Consider the following 21,439-nt stretch of genomic DNA (forward strand, 5'->3'; position numbering starts at 1 on the left):
GGCAGAGGTCTTGAAAAAGAAGGGTCAACACGGCAAATATTAACCGTTTGCATAAACGTAATGTAATTGTCAAAAGCCTTTGACACTTATGAAATGCTTGTGATGTTACTTCAGTATACCACAGTAACATCTGACAAAAAGGTCTAAAATCACTCAAGCAGCAAACTGTGAAAACCAATACTTGTGTCATTCTCAGGACTTTTGGCCATGGGCGTGTCTTACTGGCCTGCTAAGCTCTGTGCAGACTTTGTGTATCATTACTGCTGCATCTTAGTTGTTCTCTCACAGCACTTTAAAATGTAGCCAGTCTATTGTTGCGCACGATGACCCAGGTTTACACTATAGAGAAGTTACTGTAGACTACGATACCAGAGCAGTAATAGAACATTGGAGGTAGTTGTCAGTCAGTGACTATGGAAACGTTCACCTGCTGCCTGCACAGTGGTGGAAGCCCTTCTGTGGGCGAAGCCTATAGCTGCAGACCAGTCATGGTTCCTGGGAGAAATTATTGGCTGCATGAATCCTTGTGCAGGCCTTAATGGTCAGTCTTCATTCTTTTGGTCAGGTGCTTCTTACACACACAGGGACCAGTCCACCTCACGGTGCCAAAGGGCCGTCTCTTTCTACCGATGTCTGTATATTCAGTGAACTGAGGTTCTATTTTACCCAAATTCTCAACAATGCATGGAGTCATGCATCTCAGTGTATTGTGGTGTCCAGAATGTCTCAGAAGATGGGAAATCTTGTTTCCCTCACCTGGACACAACTGCCTGCTGTAATGCGGGACATGCAGAGGAGTCAGTACTCTCCTTGCTTCGTGTCTCTTCCTGCGAGACGTGCATCTCTAGCCCCCAGCTAGTACATCTTGGAATAGGTTAATCTGTATCCCCGGGGCTGATGTCTTGGCCTGCGTCATCCTGCTCATCTTTCTGGTTTAAAGGGAGGTAGCTCTAGTTAGGAGACTTGCGGGTGAACAGTGACTGGAAGTGCTATACAGATGTGATAGGAGTAGGCTGTATTCCTTGGACATGCTGTGGCCTTGGGGTTGCAGGGTAAAGCTCCCCTCCGAGCCGGGCACCTACTATATATAACTGATTACAATAGGCAATGTCTGTAGGGGGTTTGTAATTGTATAATCTGTATAACCTGGCTGCTTGTCGTACAGGAGGACCAATGGCCAGGTGACATGTGACGTGCCCAAACTGAATGAGCCAATGGTTGAGCAACAGGATTGGCCTGGTGCTGTGATCTACCAGAGCGTTTTGTAGCTCTTTGCAATCAAGGTGATGGCGTTACATACATGACCATTGCGGAAGACTGTCCGCCACAGTGGTCATGTATGAAGAGACTGTCAGACTTCCTGCAGCTGTCATACTATGTGTACTGTAACTGGTGCCACAGGGCGAGCCCCGGCTCCATCTCTTGCAGCATCATTATATGACCGAATAGAGGAGCAACAATGAGAGGTTATTACCAGCTATTTATATAGTGCACACACATTCCACAGCGCTGTACAGAGAATGTTTGGCCTTTCACATCAGTCCCTGCCCCAGTGGAGTTTACAATCCTATATTCCCTATCGCATTCACGATAGGGTTAATTTTGTTGGGATCCAAGGGGGTAATTCTGAGTTGAACGCAGCAGGAACTTTGTTAGCAGTTGGGCAAAACCATGTGCACTGCAGGGGGGGCAGATATAACATGTGCAGAGAGAGAGAGAGATTTGGGTGGGGTGTGTTCAATCTGCAATCTAATTTGCAGTGTAAAAATAAAGCAGCCAGTATTTACCCTGCACAGAAACAAAATAACCCACCCAAATCTAACTCTCTGCACATGTTACATCTGCCCCCCCCTGCAGTGCACATGGTTTTGCCCAACTGCTAAAAAAAAATTCCTGCTGCGATCATCTTGGAATTACCCCCCAATTAACCTACCAGTATATTTTTGGATTGTGGGAGGAAACTGGAGTACCCGGGGGAAACCCACACAAGTACGGGGAGAATATACAAACTCCACACAGGGCCATGGTGGGAACTGAACTCCTGACCTCAGTACTGTGAGGCAGTAGTGCTAACCATTACACTATCCGTACTGCCCCAAAGGTTAATGTGAGCAACCAGTTACATAGAAAAAAAAATGTAGTTCTCCTATTTAGTGTAAGCTGCAAGCCTCTGTGCTGCTGTGAGCTTCTCTATTTTTTTTGATACTTCGTTGTAAGTTGTGTGAAGGAGCTTTGTTTGTGTAGCTCTGCTGTGATTGTGTAGTAAGGTTGTCGGGAAGAGGCCGGATTAGTAGATGTCCCGGCTTCACCTCCATGTTAGTCAATGTCTGGTAGATGTTTTCAGGGTCTCTATGTTCTCACTTTATTTCTTACTATTCCTTTAGCGCATTCAGAATGAATGGATCTGGCTGTAGTGTCTTTAGTTCTGCTTGTTTTGTAGTAGTTGGATTGCTGCCTGGTAGAACGTCTTATCCCTTGTCCATGTAATGTCACCAACTTTGTGAACATCCGATTTTGACTTCTGTACAGATATAACTAATCTGTGTAATTCCCTTCTCTTCACCCCAGAAGGCGGCTCGGTAAGGAGGAGCCATGACTGAAATCAGTGACCTCGATCGGCAGATTGAGCAGCTGAGACGCTGTGAGCTCATCAAGGAGAGTGAAGTTAAAGCCCTTTGTGCCAAGGCCCGGTGAGTCCCCGGCTGTCACTAGAAGCCATCACTACCTGCTTACTACTTAGACCAGTACTGACGAGGGCCACGTGTACCTCTTGTGCTTCCTGCGGGTTTACACTGCAGTTTAAATTGAACATGTGAGATGTACTTCTGTTATCTGTAGTCTAACCTTATGATGTCTGATGCTCCAAGATCTGTGAATTAAGAGTATATTTAAGAGATTAAAATTTAAAGCAACGCTAATATTAACTGTGATGCCCGGTGTGAGTGACAGTCTAGAGGTGAAACCTTCCTAGTAGCAAGCTGCCGCTTTGTAAATATTCCACATGAGAATGAATTAAATCCCTTTGCATCAACGAGATGTGACTCTACATCAGCCGGCATTGCAAGTTTTCCGTTACTCCGACAGAGGTGCGATGTCAGAGTTGTGAGGGAGGAATCTGCAGTGTGACCGATATAAACTGCCCTCCCCATATAGCATCTAGTTCTTCATGTTGTGAAGTAGACTTGTAAGTGACGCCTTGCTGTAGCTTTCAGATGAATTTATAATGTTAAAGGGCTGCAGCTGAAATGGGTCATGTTGGACAGCTGGGGAAAATGCTGAGTCTTGGTGTTTTATGTGATGTCTGTTCTTCGGCAGGGAGATACTAGTAGAAGAAAGCAATGTGCAGAGGGTGGACTCGCCAGTCACGGTAAGGAACATTTTATCCTTCATTGTGCTACGTGTGACTGTGAGCTGAGCCCTTGTTATGTTGGAATCACCCCCATAATACTTTCTGAGTTGTTCGCTCGCAAGCTGCTTTTAGCAGCATTTTCACACGCTAAGCCGCCGCCGCCCTCTGGGAGTGCATCTTCGCTTAGCAGAATTGCGAATAGAAAATTCTTAGCAGTTTATGAGTAGCTCGAGACTTACTCCTACACTGCGATCAGCTCAGCCCGTTTCGTTCCTGGCTTGACGTCCCAAACACGCCCTGCGTTCGGACAGCCCCTCCCCCCGTTTCTCCAGACACTCCCGCGTTTTTTCCTGGCACGCCTGCGTTTTTCCGCACACTCCCAGAAAACGGTCAGTTTCCACCCAGAAACACCCACTTCCTGTCAATCACACTCCGATCACTTCAACGATGAAAATTCATCGTTCTGCCGTGAGTAAATCTACTAAGTTTTGTGCTAAAATACTTAGCGCATGCGCACTGCGTACCATGCGCGTTTTCGCATTAATCGCTCCGTTGCGAAAATCTGCAACGAGCGAACAACTCGGAATGACCCCCTATGTTCCCCAGCGAGGCTCTCACAGCCTGTGTGGCCACAATATCTCTTGTAATAAAGCCTGAGTGATGAAGTGCCTCAGAATATATATGTCCCATTACTTTTCTCTAACGTCCTAGTGGATGCTGGGGACTCCGTAAGGACCATGGGGAATAGACGGGCTCCGCAGGAGACTGGGCACTCTAAAGAAAGATTTAGTACTACCTGGTGTGCACTGGCTCCTCCCTCTATGCCCCTCCTCCAGACCTCAGTTAGAATCTGTGCCCCGGCCAGAGCTGGATGCTTTTAGTGGGCTCTCCTGAGCTTGCTAAGAAGAAAGTATTTTAGTTTAGGTTTTTTTATTTTCAGAGAGCTTCTGCTGGCAACAGACTCTCTGCTACGTGGGACTGAGGGGAGAGAAGCAAACCTACTAACTGCGGCTAGGTTGCGCTTCTTAGGCTACTGGACACCATTAGCTCCAGAGGGATCGAACACAGGTTCCTAACCTTGATCGTCCGTTCCCGAAGCCGCGCCGCCGTCCCCCTCGCAGAGCCAGAAGTACAGAAGCATGAAGACATCGAAATCGGCGGCAGAAGACTCCTGTCTTCACTTAAGGTAGCGCACAGCACTGCAGCTGTGCGCCATTGCTCCCGCAGCACACCCGCACACTCCGGTCACTGTAGGGTGCAGGGCGCAGGGGGGGGCGCCCTGGGCAGCAATTAAGGTACCTTTTGGCAAAATGGCACTGGATATATGTTCGAACCCCCGCCATTTTTTACACATAGAAGCGGGACAGAAGCCTGCCGCTGAGGGGGCGGGGCCTTCTTCCTCAACACACCAGCGCCATTTTCTCTACACAGCTCCGCTGGAAAGACGCTCTCTGTCTCCCCAAAAGCCTTTGTGGGGTCCTGTCCTCAGTCAGAGCATTCCCTGTGTGTGTGCGGTGTGTCGGTACGTCAGTGTCGACATGTTTGAGGAAGGATATGTGGAGGCAGAACAAGTGCAGGTGAATGAGGTGTCGCCGCCGACTGTGCCAACACCTGATTGGATGGATACGTGGAAGGTGTTAAATGATAATGTAAGCTCCTTACATAACAGGTTGGATAAAGCTGTAGCCTTGGGACAGTCAGGGTCTCAACCCATGCCTGATCCTACAATGCAGAGGGCGCCAGGGTCTCACAAGCGCCCGCTATCCCAGATGGTGGACACAGATGCCGACACGGAGTCTGACTCCAGTGTCGATGACGATGATGCAAAGTTGCAGCCTAAAATGACTAAAGCCATCCGCTACATGATTATAGCAATGAAGGATATATTGCACATATCAGAGGAAAACCCTGTCTCTGACAAGAGGGTTTATATGTATGGGGAGAAAAAGCAAGAAGTGACATTTCCCCCTTCACATGAATTAAATGAATTATGTGTAAAAGCGTGGGATTCCCCTGATAGGAAAGTAGTAATTTCCAAGAGATTACTGATGGCGTATCCTTTCCCGCCAACGGACAGGTTACGCTGGGAATCCTCCCCGAGGGTAGACAAGGCGTTGACACGCTTATCTAAGAGGGTGGCCCTGCCGTCTCAGGATACGGCCGCCCTAAAGGATCCTGCGGATAGAAAGCAGGAAGCTATCCTGAAGTCGGTTTATACACATTCTGGTACTCTACTGAGGCCAGCAATTGCTTCGGCATGGATGTGTAGTGCTGTAGCAGCTTGGACTGATAATCTCTCGGAGGAGATAGATACCCTGGACAGGGACACTGTTCTACTGACCCTGGGACATATCAAGGACGCTGTCCTATATATGCGTGATGCCCAGAGGGAAATTTGCCTGCTGGGCTATAGAATAAACGCAATGTCCATTTCTGCCAGAAGGGTCTTATGGACTCGGCAATGGACAGGGGATGCCGACTCTAAAAAACACATGGAGGTTTTGCCTTATAAGGCTGAAGAATTATTTGGGGAAGGTCTCTCGGACCTAGTTTCCACTGCTACGGCAGGGAAGTCAAATTTCTTGCCTTATGTTCCCTCACAGCCGAAGAAAGCACCGTATTACCAAATGCAGTCCTTTCGTTCGCAAAAGAGCAAGAAAGTGAGAGGGGCATCTTTTCTTGCCAGAGGCAGGGGTAGAGGAAAAAAGCTGCACCATGCAGCTAGTTCCCAGGAACAAAAGTTCTCCCCGGCTTCCACTAAATCCACCGCATGACGCTGGGGCTCCACAGACGGAGCCAGGAGCGGTGGGGGCGCGTCTCCGAAATTTCAGCCACCAGTGGGTTCGCTCACAGGTGGATCCTTGGGCTATACAAATTGTGTCTCAGGGATACAAGCTGGAGTTCGAGGTGACGCCCCCTCACCGTTACCTAAAATCGGCCTTGCCAGCTTCCCCCATGGAAAGGGAGGGTAGTGCTGGCGGCAATTCACAAGCTATACCTCCAGCAGGTGGTAGTAAAGGTTCCCCTCCTTCAACAGGGAAGGGGTTACTATTCCACTATGTTTGTGGTACCGAAACCGGATGGTTCGGTCAGGCCCATCTTGAATTTAAAATCCCTGAATATTTATCTGAGGAAATTCAAGTTCAAAATGGAATCGCTCAGAGCGGTCATTGCAAGTCTGGAAGAGGGGGATTTCATGGTGTCTCTGGACATCAAAGATGCTTACTTGCATGTCCCCATTTATCCACCTCATCAAGAGTACCTCAGGTTTGTAGTACAGGACTGTCATTACCAATTCCAGAAGCTGCCGTTTGGCCTGTCCACGGCACCTAGAATATTTACCAAGGTGATGGCGGAGATTATGGTGCTCCTTCGGAAGCAAGGAGTTACAATTATCCCATACTTGGACGATCTCCTCATAAAGGCGAGGTCCAGGGAGCAATTACAGGTTGAGTCTCCCTTATCCAAAATGCTTGGGACCAGAGGTATTTTGGATATGGGATTTTTCCGTATTTTGGAATAATTGCATACCATAATGAGATATCATGGCAATGAGACCTAAATCTAAGCACAGAATGCATTTAAGTTTCATATACACATTATACACACAGCCTGAAGGTCATTTTAGCCAATATTTTTTATAACTTTGTGCATTAAACAAAGTGTCTACATTCACACAATTCATTTATGTTTCATATACACCTTATATACACAGTCTGAAGGTCATTTAATACAATATTTTTAATAACTGTGTATTCAACAAAGTTTGTGTACATTGAGTCATCAGAAAACAAAAGTTTCACTATCTCACTCTCGCTCAAAAAAGTCCGTATTTCGGAATATTCCGTATTTCGGATATTTGGATATGGGATACTCAACCTGTACTGATCAGCGTAGCACACTCACAGGAAGTGTTGCGGCAGCACGGCTGGATTCTGAATATTCCAAAGTCGCAGCTGATTCCTACGAAGCGTCTACCCTTCCTGGGCATGATTCTGGATTCAGGCCAGAAGAAGGTATTTCTCCCGGAGGAGAAGGCTCAGGAGCTTGTGACTCTGGTCAGGGACCTCCTGAAGCCAAAACAGGTGTCAGTGCATCACTGCACGCGAGTCCTGGGAAAGATGGTGGCGTCATACGAAGCCATTCCCTTCGGCAGGTTCCATGCCAGGATTTTTCAGTGGGATCTGTTGGACAAGTGGTCCGGATCGCATCTTCAGATGCATCGGCTGATCACCCTGGCCCCCAGGGCCAGGGTGTCTTTTCTGTGGTGGCTGCAGAGGGCTTACCTCCTCGAGGGCTGCAGGTTCGGCATACAGGACTGGGTCCTGGTGACCACGGATGCAAGCCTCCGAGGTTGGGGGGCAGTCACTCAGGGAAGAAACTTCCAAGGGCTGTGGTCAAGTCAGGAGACTGGTCTGCACATAAATATCCTAGAACTAAGGGCCATATACAACGCCCTAAGCCAAGCGGAGCCTCTGCTTCGAGACAAACCAGTGCTGATTCAGTCAGACAACATCACTGCAGTGGCCCATGTCAACCGACAGGGCGGCACAAGAAGCAGGGTGGCGATGGCAGAAGCCACCAGGATTCTTCGTTGGGCGGAGAATCACGTGCAGGCACTGTCAGCAGTGTTCATTCCGGGGGTTGACAACTGGGAAGCAGACTTCCTCAGCAGACACGACCTCCACCCGGGAGAGTGGGGACTTCATCAAGAAGTCTTCACGCTGATTGCAAATCGATGGGAACTCCCACAGGTGGACATTATGGCGTCACGCCTCAACAAAAAGCTAAACAGGTATTGCGCCAGGTCAAGGGACCCTCAGGCGATAGCTGTGGACGCACTAGTAACACCATGGGTGTTCCAGTCGGTCTACGTGTTTCCTCCTCTTCCTCTCATACCCAAGGTGCTGAGAATTGTAAGAAAAAGAGGAGTGAGAACAATATTCATTGCTCCGGATTGGCCAAGAAGGACTTGGTACCCGGAACTGCAAGAAATGCTCACAGAGGACACATGGCCTCTGCCTCTCAGACAGGACCTGTTACAACAAGGGCCCTGTCTGTTCCAAGACTTACCGCGGCTGCGTTTGACGGCATGGCGGTTGAACGCCGGATCCTAGCGGAAAAGGGCATTCCGGATGAAGTTATTCCTACGCTGATAAAGGCTAGGAAAGACGTGACAGCAAAACATTATCACCGTATATGGCGAAAATATGTTGCTTGGTGTGAGGCCAGGAAGGCCCCTACAGAGGAATTCCAGCTGGGTCGATTCCTGCACTTCCTACAGTCAAGAGTGACTATGGGCCTAAAATTAGGGTCCATAAAGGTCCAGATTTCGGCCCTATCCATTTTCTTTCAAAAGGAACTGGCTTCACTGCCTGAGGTTCAGACGTTTGTTAAGGGAGTGCTGCATATTCAGACCCCTTTTGTGGCACCTTGGGATCTTAACGTGGTCTTTGGGGTTCCTGAAATCCCACTGGTTTGAGCCACTTAAGACCGTGGAGCTAAAGTATCTCACATGGAAAGTGGTCATGCTGTTGGCCTTAGCGTCGGCTAGGCGTGTGTCAGAATTGGCGGCTTTGTCATGTAAAAGCCCCTATCTGGTTTTTCATATGGACAGGGCAGAATTGCGGACTCATCCGCAATTTCTACCAAAGGTTGTGTCTTCGTTTCATTTGAACCAACCTATTGTGGTGCCTGCGGCTACTCGTGACTTGGAGGATTCCAAGTTGCTGGACGTGGTCCGGGCTTTGAAGACTTATGTTTCCAGAACGGCTGGAGTCGGGAAGACTGACTCGCTGTTTATCCTGTATGCATCCAACAAGCTGGGTGCTCCTGCTTCAAAGCAAACTATTGCGCGCTGGATCTGTAACACGATTCAGCAGGCTCATTCTGCGGCAGGATTGCCGCATCCAAAATCAGTGAAAGCCCATTCCACAAGGAAGGTGGGCTCTTCTTGGGCGGCTGCCCGAGGGGTCTCGGCATTACAGCTTTGCCGAGCTGCTACTTGGTCGGGTTCAAACACTTTTGCAAAATTCTACAAGTTTGATACCCTGGCTGAGGAGGACCTTGTGTTTGCCCATTCGGTGCTGCAGAGTCATCCGCACTCTCCCGCTCGTTTGGAGGCTTTGGTATAATCCCCATGGTCCTTACGGAGTCCCCAGCATCCACTAGGACGTTAGAGAAAATAAGATTTTACTCACCGGTAAATCTATTTCTCGTAGTCCGTAGTGGATGCTGGGCGCCCCGTCACCAGTGCGGACTTTCTGCAATACGTGTATATAGTTATTGCTTAATAAAGGGTTATGTTATATTGGCATCCTTTGGTTGATGCTATGTTGTTTGTTCATACTGTTAACTGGGTATGGTTATCACAAGTTATACGGTGTGATTGGTGTGGCTGCTAGAGTCTTACCCTGGATTCCAAAATCCTTTCCTTGTAATGTCAGCTCTTCCGGGCACAGTTTCCTTAACAGGTCTGGAGGAGGGGCATAGAGGGAGGAGCCAGTGCACACCAGGTAGTACTAAATCTTTCTTTAGAGTGCCCAGTCTCCTGCGGAGCCCGTCTATTCCCCATGGTCCTTACGGAGTCCCCAGCATCCACTACGGACTACGAGAAAAATTTACCGGTGAGTAAAATCTTAATTTTTTCCTCTCCAGGTGTGCGGCGACATCCACGGCCAGTTCTATGACCTGAAGGAGTTATTTAGGGTGAGTTACGCCACCTCATGGAAGCTCCTGTTACCTGCAGCGGAGTGCAGATATACTGCTGCCAGCTTATAGTGCCATCAGGTGGTGGCCCGTCTACTGCAACATCCTGCATCGCTGTACAAAAGGAGATCGGGTGACACAGAAGACCAGCTTATCTTATAGATATGAATTACTGCTTTTTCTGGGCTGGGGTTTGCAGGGGGCTGTTCTCGAGTGTCCCTAACTTGTAAACACTTCATATCCCCCTTATTTCATCATGTTCTGCTTTCAGGTTGGGGGAGACGTCCCAGAAACAAATTACCTGTTCATGGGAGATTTTGTTGACCGTGGGTTTTACAGCGTTGAAACATTCCTTCTCCTCCTAGCTTTGAAGGTAAGAAATATAGTGAGCTTGCACGTTTCCCGCCTATACAACCTCCTATAGCAGGAGGATTATTATACTCCTCCAGGTACTGACTGGCTATCGTTCTGTGTCCATCCTTAGTGACTTGCAGCCACCTTGGGAATATATCTCTCAGCTCTTTATCTTGCAGACTTGTTCTGCCTGACCAAATGCGATGGTATAACCGAATATGGTCTGTAACTTGCAGGTCCGCTACCCTGACAGGATCACACTGATTCGCGGGAACCACGAGAGTCGACAGATCACACAAGTCTATGGTTTCTACGATGAGTGTCTGCGCAAGTACGGCTCGGTTACAGTATGGCGGTATTGCACTGAGATCTTTGACTATCTCAGCTTGTCTGCCATCATCGATGGAAAGGTGAGAACCAGTCGGCAAAGGATTCTGCACCTGTTGTACAATTATACTTGAACCATTTAATGTTCTATTAAATTGCTTGGATGATTTTTGGTATGGGGGCAGAGGTTCAGCCTTGGTTTTAAAATTGGAGTTAGAATCTAGTAAAACATGTAATATATGTACTTGCTTTATTTTGCTGCAAACTCTGCTTTAACCACTTGCCTGGCATGGTCTCACCATTTGCGACCACACCAGGCAGTGTTATCTAATCTGGTCGCATCGTTTGCGACCAGATCAATCGGGTACAGAGTTGTTGGCTGCAGGAGGAGACTCTTCTCACAGCTGCTGCTCTGAGGAATCTTCCGGTTCCTCTGCTTCCCTTAACCCCCCCCCCCCCAGTGTGCCGATCACTGCTGATTGGTCAACACAGCAGGGCCCCCAACCTGGCGGCTACAGATGTTAGCAGCTGCTAGGGAGATGTAAATTAACCCCCCAGCTCCCCTCATTGGGCTCGACTTCAATTCAGCGCAAAATTGAATAGCACCGGGAAGGAGCTCCCGGAGCTATTCAGCTCAGTGCGATGTCAATCCCAACTAAAGGATTTCTCTTGCACCCCTCATGGAGTGCGAGCAGAAATCCGACAAAACTACTGGCGCAATGCTGTTTTCTGCCCTTAGCACGGCGGAAGCTGCATTGTGGCAGGAACTTAAGTTGAAGAATGCCGGTTCTCGCAACTAAACACCGTGTCTAAGGAGCATTCTCCGACATAACAGCGCGCTGAATTGAATAGCTCTGGGACCTCCTTTCCGGCGTTATTCAATTTGAGCTGAATTGAATCAAACTCATTGGGGGAATATTAATTGTTTAAACAGTCAGTTGGGTGTCTGTTATTTAGACAGTAAATAACAGACACCCAACCGACTTTTCAAACATTTGAATTCCCCACCATTGTGTACCTGGTCGCTGCTCATGTGAGTATCTGCTGGGAAAAACATTTTGATCTTACTGCTGTTCCTAATGGTGAAGATCCGATTTTTTTTTTTTATATTATGTAAAATCGTTTTGGATTAGTTTTAAATACATGTTCTTCACCTAATTCACTCATTCAAAAAAACCTGTCATTTTCTGAGCGGTGTTATGTTTGTAACACCCTATCAGCTAATTGGCAATAAGTTCCGTGTGTTTATCCACACAGAAATAGTGGGAGGCTATTATGTTGGAATATAAGCATCAGGCTCGTTTAACCATGTGGTCACACACGGGTGGCAGTTGTGTGCTGAGCAGATGAATTACTTCTGGACTTGCCATGTCCTCCACAGTCGGAAGATGACTGTACACATAAATGTGATGGTTGTCAGCTCCCACGCCTTGTCTCTTCAAACCCCCCCCCCCCCCCCCCCCCCATCCAATTTGTGTTTGGTATCTGCTTTGGTTCGTACATGCTATGGTATAGACTTATAACCTGTATCGGTCATCAGTGTGTGATAGCATACCCTTAAAGGCACGGATTTTTTGACCGGCAAGTGGGCCATTTCTTCCATGTAGCAGTGTACCTGCTCTCTTTTGGCCTGGAAACTCTGCATCGCTTGCAGGAGTAAAGCTAGCCGCAACCAGATTTGGCAACAATCTCAGGGCAAATCGCTTTGGTCCACGGGCTTAGTTACACAATGGTAGACTACTGGCTATCTTAGGTTCGTAGATGTAGCCATTTGTGACTACTTTGGTGTGAGTGGGCAGTGAGGTGCTTATTTTCCCATCCTTCATTCGTCGGCTGTTTTTTTAAAAAGTTTCTAAGCATGTATTGTTATGATGTTAATGGCCACGTATGATTGTGAAGTCACTCTCTCTACAGATCTTTTGTGTACATGGCGGGTTATCTCCATCAATACAGACTTTGGACCAGATCCGAACCATTGACCGCAAACAGGAAGTTCCCCACGATGGCCCTATGTGCGACCTCCTCTGGTCTGATCCAGAAGGTACTCATTACTGTCTCTTACCGTAACGGCTCTCTTCCGTGTCTTGAGTCTCTCTCCAAGCTGATCCTGGTGTCTCTTACCTACAGATACCACTGGTTGGGGAGTGAGCCCTCGGGGAGCCGGCTACCTGTTCGGCAGTGATGTTGTAGTGCAGTTCAATGCTGCAAACAACATAGATATGATCTGCAGGGCACACCAACTTGTTATGGAGGGGTATAAGTGGCACTTCAATGAGACAGTCCTGACTGTATGGTCTGCGCCAAACTACTGTTATAGGTAAGCTTGGGCCTGTACAGGAAGCAGGAACGATATCCTAGGTGTAGCGCTCTCTAACGCCACTCTCGCTCCTATCTAGATGTGGAAACGTAGCTGCCATCCTCGAGCTGGACGAGCACCTTCAGAAAGAGTTCATCATTTTTGAAGCTGCTCCACAAGAGACCAGAGGCATTCCCTCCAAGAAACCAGTCGCCGACTACTTCCTGTGACCTGTCCCTACAATTTCCGGGCCTCTCCACTATGTCCTCCTGGTGTCTCTTGAACTTCCAAGCGTCTATTTCCCCTTTCTCTCTGGCTGCGGTACCAGAACCTACTGTGGGGAAGAAGAGCCTGCAGACTTTTGCCTCTCTGCTCCATGTTTAGGTCTTTTGAGGGGATAACATTCTGCAATGAGGTGGAGGGACTGAGGGGAACATGTGTCCAGACTTGGGGTGCACTATATTCTGATGTTTGGGGCAGGTAACAATCTTTGAGGGGGGGGGGGGACGGATTACAGGAGCAGTGCTCTGCAGGTTGCAGAATGGAGCAATGTGTTTTGTGTCTCAGGAAAGGGGGTGTTCTTAATGCTCTGCAAGACTTTCATGGGATGGGCAACAGAGCGTGAATTCATAGGGAGGAAGGGTGGCACGTGGGGTGGTGGTATGCAAGGAAACCAAAATCCTTTCACTTTTAGATGTTTTTAGGAGTTTCTTCCTATATTTTATAAATTCCTAAAACCCAAATCCAGTCATTCCTCATACAGTCCCTCCCTGGGAGGAGGTCTTTTCCCCCACTGCGATGATGCTAGTTTGGAGTGCCTTAGTGCAAGCAGACCCTGGGTCCACAATCCCGGCAGGACTGAGAACGCTGTGTGGTTCCCGTTGCCATATGATCAGTCCCCAAGCCACAATTTTTTTTTTTTCCCCTTCACCCCCCCCCTCCTTCCGTTCCTGATTATTTCCGGTCTCCACTTTTTTCAGGTAGAAACTTTGTTCTTTCACCTCAGTTCCTTCCCCGTGTAGCTGTAGTCTCATCAGACAAAATACATTATCAAGTGCTAAAATGCAGAGCACTGCAGGGGTCGGGTTACCATGATACAATTGGCCTGTCTCGTGCCGATTCATTTGATGTTTTACGGTTTATCCTCCCAACATAAATGCTCTGTATTATTCCCCTTTGAACATTTCTCTCTCTGCAGTCTTTTTATATCCGTGCTCTTTACATGTGGAAGAAGACTGACTCCTTTGCCTCCGGCCCCAGAGTCAGGCTACATCATGCGCATCTCAGTCAAAGTTTTTATTATTTTTTATTTTACTTTTTGGTAGATACAGCCACAAGTCTGCTAATAAAACAAGAAAAAGGATAAAAAAAAAAAAAATGGAAATATCACGTAATGCATTTTGGGTTGTCTTTTTGTCTTAATCCTCCGTCTGTTAGGCACTGGCAGTTGCTGTGTTTGGAGACTGTTGCCCATTGTGTTTTATGCACGAGGCAGGTGACACCTAGCTCCTGACCAGCCTAGGTCTCCTTGTTACAGTCCAATGAGACGGTAAATGGAAGCAGGGAGCAACATCTTTGAGGCTGCTACTGTGATGTGTACTATTGTAGTAGTGAATTCTAGATGTCCCTGCTAGTGATGTATAAGAGGGGGAGGGGGGGGGTGTTATCTATCTTATATTTTGGAGATTGACAGTGATGCACACATCCCCAGGGAAATATCCATTGTACTCTTACCCACTGCTGAGGGGGGTTCAGGGTCCTCCTGTAGACTAATAGGTTTTATTATACCCCCTTGTGTCTTGTGTGTTCTGGAAGTTGGTTTTAATTTCTTGGTGGAGAAGTCTACATTGAACATGAAAATTACTTGTCTGATATGAAGGTTTCAGCAACACTTAGTGGTTCTCCATACACACATGATTAGCGTCTGCAGGGGCCAGGACTTCACTATTCATCCTCCTATTCCTGCTGGGCACCTGATCCTAGTACCTCTCTGACCACATTGGCAAGTCTTGGCTCAAACCACATGGTTGTGTGGCTCCAGCTTATAGTTAGTTTTCTGATCTTGAATTGCTCTGGGACCGTGTGTGTGTGGACATTTATAGACCATTCTTCCCAGGGTTCTCTGCTTGCCATACAGTATTGGGCGCTAGTGTTAGTCTGATCTGTGTTTTACGCTATCACTCATGTCACCAGTAAATGGGTACAGGCCTGGGACATAGTGAAGCATGCTTGCAGGGTGGACTGGTCATGTGACTGTTATCATTGTGAAACAGTCCTAGTTTTATTGCTATAAATCAAAGGGTCCAACTTGGTAGTAATGTAGATCTATACAGACAGAGCACTACTCTTGTGGAAGTCAGTCTCAAGCAAACCCTTGATTCTAAACATTAATCCCTGGTATTACGCTAAACAAAACACTCACTGGATTGGGCGGGGGCAGTGGGATAATACTTACCTCCTCTATCCTCTCATGCTCCCCCAGCATCTGGTAGGATAGATGCTACAGTTGCTCTCGGTAACTAGGTAGGGAGCACACTGCGTGATAACATCACTATGCCGCTTGCTCACAGCCAATCAGTGACTGAGCACAGCCGCCTCCCAGGACTCAAGCTCTTCTACTGCAGCTGAACCTGGGAGAGGGCGGGACAACTGGCCTGCCGCATAGCCCTTTCCAATCACTGCTGTGTGACTAAGGTGAAAGGGGAGGGGTGAGGGTATCCGGTGTCATACAGAATTGGAGGGTAGGAGGGGGAGATGGATGGCAGAGACTATAGACAGGATCAATATGCAGTTAATCATCCTGCAAATGACTTTTTCTCTATCGTCCTAAGTGGATGCTGGGGTTCCTGAAAGGACCATGGGGAATAGCGGCTCCGCAGGAGACAGGGCACAAAAAAGTAAAGCTTTTACCAGATCAGGTGGTGTGCACTGGCTCCTCCCCCTATGACCCTCCTCCAGACTCCAGTTAGATTTTGTGCCCGAACGAGAAGGGTGCAATCTAGGTGGCTCTCCTAAAGAGCTGCTTAGAGAAAGTTTAGCTTAGGTTTTTTACTTTACAGTGAGTCCTGCTGGCAACAGGATCACTGCAACGAGGGACTTAGGGGAGAAGTAGTGAACTCACCTGCGTGCAGAGTGGATTTGCTGCTTGGCTACTGGACACTAGCTCCAGAGGGACGATCACAGGTACAGCCTGGATGGTCACCGGAGCCGCGCCGCCGGCCCCCTTGCAGACGCTGAAGAGAGAAGAGGTCCAAAATCGGCGGCTGAAGACTCCTGAGTCTTCATAAAGGTAGCGCACAGCACTGCAGCTGTGCGCCATTTTCCTCTCCGCACACTTCACACAACAGTCACTGAGGGTGCAGAGCGCTGGGGGGGGGCGCTCTGAGAGGCAAATAAAAACCTTATTAGAGGCAAAAAATACCTCACATATAGCCCACAGAGGCTATATGGAGATATTTAACCCCTGCCTAACTTCAAAAATAGCGGGAGACGAGCCCGCCGATAAAGGGGCGGGGCCTATCTCCTCAGCACACAGCGCCATTTTCTCTCACAGAAAAGCTGGAGAGAAGGCTCCCAGGCTCTCCCCTGCACTGCACTACAGAAACAGGGTTAAAACAGAGAGGGGGGGGCACTGATTTTGGCGATATTGTATATATATAAAAGATGCTATAAGGGAGAAACACTTATATAAGGTTGTCCCTATATAATTATAGCGTTTTTGGTGTGTGCTGGCAGACTCTCCCTCTGTCTCCCCAAAGGGCTAGTGGGTCCTGTCCTCTGTCAGAGCATTCCCGGTGTGTGTGCTGTGTGTCGGTACGTGTGTGTCGACATGTATGAGGACGATGTTGGTGAGGAGGCGGAGAAATTGCCTGTAATGGTGATGTCACTCTCTAGGGAGTCGACACCGGAATGGATGGCTTATTTAGAGAATTACGCGAGAATGTCAACACGCTGCAAGGTCGGTTGACGACATGAGACGGCCGACAATCTATTAGGACCGGTCCAGGCGTCTCAGAAACACCGTCAGGGGTTTTAAAAACGCCCTTTTACCTCAGTCGGTCGACACAGACACGGACACTGAATACAGTGTCGACGGTGAATAAACAAACGTATTTCTCATTAGGGCCACACGTTAAGGGCAATGAAGGAGGTGTTACGTGTTTCTGATACTACAAGTACCACAAGAAAGGGTATTATGTGGGAGTGAAAAAACTACCTGTAGTTTTTCCTGAATCAGATAAAATAAAATGAAGTGTGTGATGATGCGTAGGGTTACCCCGATAGCAAATATTGGCGTTATACCCTTTCCCGCCAGAAATTAGGGTACGTTGGAAAACACCCCTTAGGGTGATAAGGCGCTCACACGCTTATCAAGTGGCGTTACCGTCTCCAGATACGGCCGCCCTCAAGGAGCCAGCTGATAGGAAGCTGGAAAAATATCCTAAAAGTATATACACACATACGGTGGTTATACTGCGACCAGCGATCGCCATCAGCCTGGAGATGCAGTGCTGGGTTGGCTTGGTCGGATTCCCTGACTGAAAATATTTTATTCATGTAGAGCATTTAATAGGATGCATTCTATATATATGTATGTGAGATGCACAGAGGGATATTTGCTCTCTGGCATCAAGATAAGTGCGTTGTCCATATCTCCCAGAAGATGTCAGGGACACGACAGTGGTCAGGTGATACAGATCCCATACGGCACATGGAAGTATTGCTGTATAAAGGGAAGGAGTTATTTGGGGGTCGGTCCATCGGACCTGGGGACCACAGCAACAGCTGGGAAATCCAACCTTTTTTACCCCAAGTTACATCTCAGCTAAAAAAGACACCGTCTTTTCAGCCTCAATCTTTCCTTTCCCATGAGGGCATGCAGGCAAAAGGCCAGTCATATCTGCCCAGACATAGAGGTAAGGGAAGTAGACTGCAGCAGGCAGCCCTTTCCCAGGAAAAGAAGCCCTCCACCGCGTCTGCCAAGTCCTCAGCATGACGCTGGGGCCGTGCTAGCGGACTCAAGGTGGGGGGGTAGTCTCAAGAGTCTCAGGGCGCAGTGGGATCACTCGCAAGTTGACCCCTAGATCGTACGAGTATTATCCCAGGGGTAAAGATTGGAGAGTCGAGACATCTTCTCCTCGCAGGTTCCTGAAGTCTGCTTTACCAACGGCTCCCTCCGACAGGGAGGCAGCATTGGAAACAATTCACAAGCTGTATATCCAGCAGGTGATAATCAAAGTACCCCTCCTACGACAAGGAAAAGGGTATTATTTTTCCACACTATATTGTGGTACTGAAGCCAGACGGCTTGGTGACACATAGTCTAAATCTAAAATGTTTTGAACACTTACATAAAAGGTTCAAATCGAGATAAAGTCACTCAGAGCAGTGATAGCGAACCGGAAAAAAGGGGACTATATGGTGTCCCTGGACATCAAGGATTACCTCCATGTCCAAATTTTGTCCTTCTCATCAAGGGTACCTCTGGTTCGTGGTACAGAACTGTCAATATCAGTTTCAGACGATGCCGTTTGAATTATCCACGGCACCCCGGGCCTTTTTACCAAGGTAATGGCCGAAAAGATGTTTCTTCAAAGAAAAAAGGCATCTAAATTATCCCTTACTTGCACGACCTAAAAAGGGCAAGTTCCAGAGAACAGTTGGAGGTCGGAAGAGCACTATTTAAAGTAGTTCTTCGACGGCACGACTGGATTCTAAATATTCCAAGAATCGCAGCTGTTTTCCGACGATACGTCTGCTGTTCCTAGGGATGATTCTGGACACGGTTCAGAAAAAGGTTTTTCTTCCCGAGGAAAAAGCCAAGGAGTTATCCGACCTGCAGGAACCTCCTAAAACCAGGAAAGGTGTCTGTACATCAATGCACAAGAGTCCTGGGAAAAATGGTGGCTTTTTACGAAGCAATTCCATTCGGCAGATTCCATGCAAGAATTTTCCAAAGGGATCTGTTGGACAAATGGTCAGGGTCGCATCCTCAGATGCACCTGCGAATAACCCTGTCGCCAAGGACAAGGGTATATCTTCTGTGGTGGTTGCAAAAGGCTCATCTATTGGAGGGCCGCAGATTCGGCATACAGGATTTGATCCTGGTGACCACGGACGCCAGCCTGAGAGGCTGGGGAGCAGTCACACAAGGAAGAAACTTCCAGGGGGTATGGACGAACCTGGAAAAGTCTCTTCACATAAACATTCTGGTACTAAGAGCAATCTAAAATGCTCTAAGCCAGGCGGAACCACTCCTGCAAGGAAAACCGGTGTTGATTCAGTCGGACAACATCACGGCGGTCGCCCATGTAAACAGACAGGGCGGCACAAGAAGCAGGAGTGCAATGGCAGAAGCTGCCAAGATTCTTCGCTGGGCGGAGAATCACGTAATAGCACTGTCAGCAGTGTTCTTCCCGGGCGTGGACAACTGGGAAGCAGACTTCCTCAGCAGACACGATATTCACCCGGGAGAGTGGGGTCTTCATCCAGAACTCTTCCACATGCTAATAAACTGTTGGGAGAGACCAATGGTAGACATGATGGCGTCTCGCCTCAACAAGAAACTGGACAAGTATTGCGCCAGGTCAAGAGATCCACAGGCAATAGCTGTGGACGCACTGGTAACACCTTGGGTGTACAAATCAGTATATGTGTTTCCTCCTCTGCCTCTCATACCAAAGGTATTGAAGATTATACGGTGAAGAGGAGTAAGAACAATACTAGTGGCTCCGGATTGACCAAGAAGGACTTGGTACCCGGAACTTCAAGAGTTGGTCACGGACGACTCGTGCCCTCTACTTCTGAGAAGGGACCTGCTACAACAGGGTCCCTGTCTCTTTCAAGACTTACCGCGGCTGCGTTTGACGGCATGGCGGTTGAACGCCAGATCCTAAAAGGGAAAGGCATTCCAGAAGAAGTCATTCCTACCTTGATTAAGGCAAGGAAGGAAGTCACCGCGAAACATTATCACCGCATTTGGCGAAAATATGTCGCGTGGTGCGAGGATCGGAGTGTTCCGACGGAGGAATTTCAACTGGGTCGTTTCCTACATTTCCTACAATCAGGATTGTCTATGGGTCTCAAATTGAGATCTATTAAGGTTCAAATTTCGGCCCTGTCAATATTCTTCCAAAAAGAATTGGCCTCAGTTCCTGAGGTACAGACTTTTGTTAAAGGAGTACTGCATATACAGCCTCCTGTGGTGCCTCCGGTGGCACCGTGGGATCTAAATGTAGTTTTAGATTTCCTCAAATCCCATTGGTTTGAACCATTGAAAAAGGTGGATTTTAAATATCTCACATGGAAAGTGACTATGTTACTGGCCCTGGCTTCCGCCAGGAGAGTATCTGAATTGGCGGCTTTATCTTATAAAAGCCTTATCTAATCTTCCATTCGGATAGGGCAGAACTGAGGACTCGTCCGCATTTTCTCCCTAAGGTGGTATCAGCGTTTCACCTGAACCAACCTATTGTGGTGCCTGCGGCCACTGGCGACTTGGAGGACTCCAAGTTGTTGGACGTTGTCAGAGCCTTAAAAATATGCATTTCAAGGACGGCTGAAGTCAGAAAATCTGACTCGCTGTTGATACTATATGCACCCAACAAGTTGGGTGCCCCTGCTTCTAAGCAGACGATTGCTCGTTGGATTTGTAACACAATTCAACTTGCTCATTCTGTGGCAGGCCTGCCACAGCCTAAATCTGTTAAGGCCCATTCCACAAGGAAGGTGGGCTCATCTTGGGCGGCTGCCCGAGGGGTCTCGGCATTACAATTCTGCCGAGCAGCTACGTGGTCGGGGGAAAACACGTTTGTAAAATTCTACAAATTTGATACCCTGGCAAAAGAGGACTTGGAATTCTCTCATTCGGTGCTGCAGAGTCATCCGCACTCTCCCGCCCGTTTGGGAGCTTTGGTATAATCCCCATGGTCCTTTCAGGAACCCCAGCATCCACTTAGGACGATAGAGAAAATAAGAATTTACTTACCGATAATTCTATTTCTCGGAGTCCGTAGTGGATGCTGGGCGCCCATCCCAAGTGCGGATTATCTGCAATACTGTACATAGTTATTGTTAACAAATTCGGGTTATATTGTTAAGGAGCCATCTTTAAGAGGCTCTTTCTGTTATCATACTGTTAACTGGGTTTAGATCACAAGTTGTACGGTGTGATTGGTGTGGCTGGTATGAGTCTTACCCGGGATTCAAATTGCCTCCCTTATTGTGTACGCTCGTCCGGGCACAGTACCTAACTGGAGTCTGGAGGAGGGTCATAGGGGGAGGAGCCAGTGCACACCACCTGATCTGGTAAAAGCTTTACTTTTTTGTGCCCTGTCTCCTGCGGAGCCGCTATTCCCCATGGTCCTTTCAGGAACCCCAGCATCCACTACGGACTCCGAGAAATA

General features: G+C 48.0%; 1 protein-coding gene across 1 annotated transcript in view; it reads left to right on the forward strand.

The window, feature by feature from the left end:
* PPP4C (protein phosphatase 4 catalytic subunit) overlaps positions 1–14,215 on the forward strand; it is a 33,508-nt gene extending 19,293 nt beyond the window's left edge. Inside the window, exons 2-9 of the mRNA XM_063935290.1 lie at positions 2,569–2,690; positions 3,316–3,367; positions 10,007–10,057; positions 10,329–10,430; positions 10,648–10,821; positions 12,653–12,779; positions 12,866–13,055; positions 13,135–14,215. Coding sequence (XP_063791360.1) covers positions 2,593–2,690; positions 3,316–3,367; positions 10,007–10,057; positions 10,329–10,430; positions 10,648–10,821; positions 12,653–12,779; positions 12,866–13,055; positions 13,135–13,264 — 924 coding nt within the window. The 5' untranslated portion in view covers positions 2,569–2,592 and the 3' untranslated portion in view covers positions 13,265–14,215. The remainder of the gene's footprint in view (positions 1–2,568; positions 2,691–3,315; positions 3,368–10,006; positions 10,058–10,328; positions 10,431–10,647; positions 10,822–12,652; positions 12,780–12,865; positions 13,056–13,134) is intronic.
* Positions 14,216–21,439: the final 7,224 nt, after the last annotated feature.

The sequence above is a fragment of the Pseudophryne corroboree genome, chromosome 7, assembly GCF_028390025.1.
Source record: "Pseudophryne corroboree isolate aPseCor3 chromosome 7, aPseCor3.hap2, whole genome shotgun sequence".
Lineage (NCBI taxonomy): Eukaryota > Metazoa > Chordata > Amphibia > Anura > Myobatrachidae > Pseudophryne > Pseudophryne corroboree.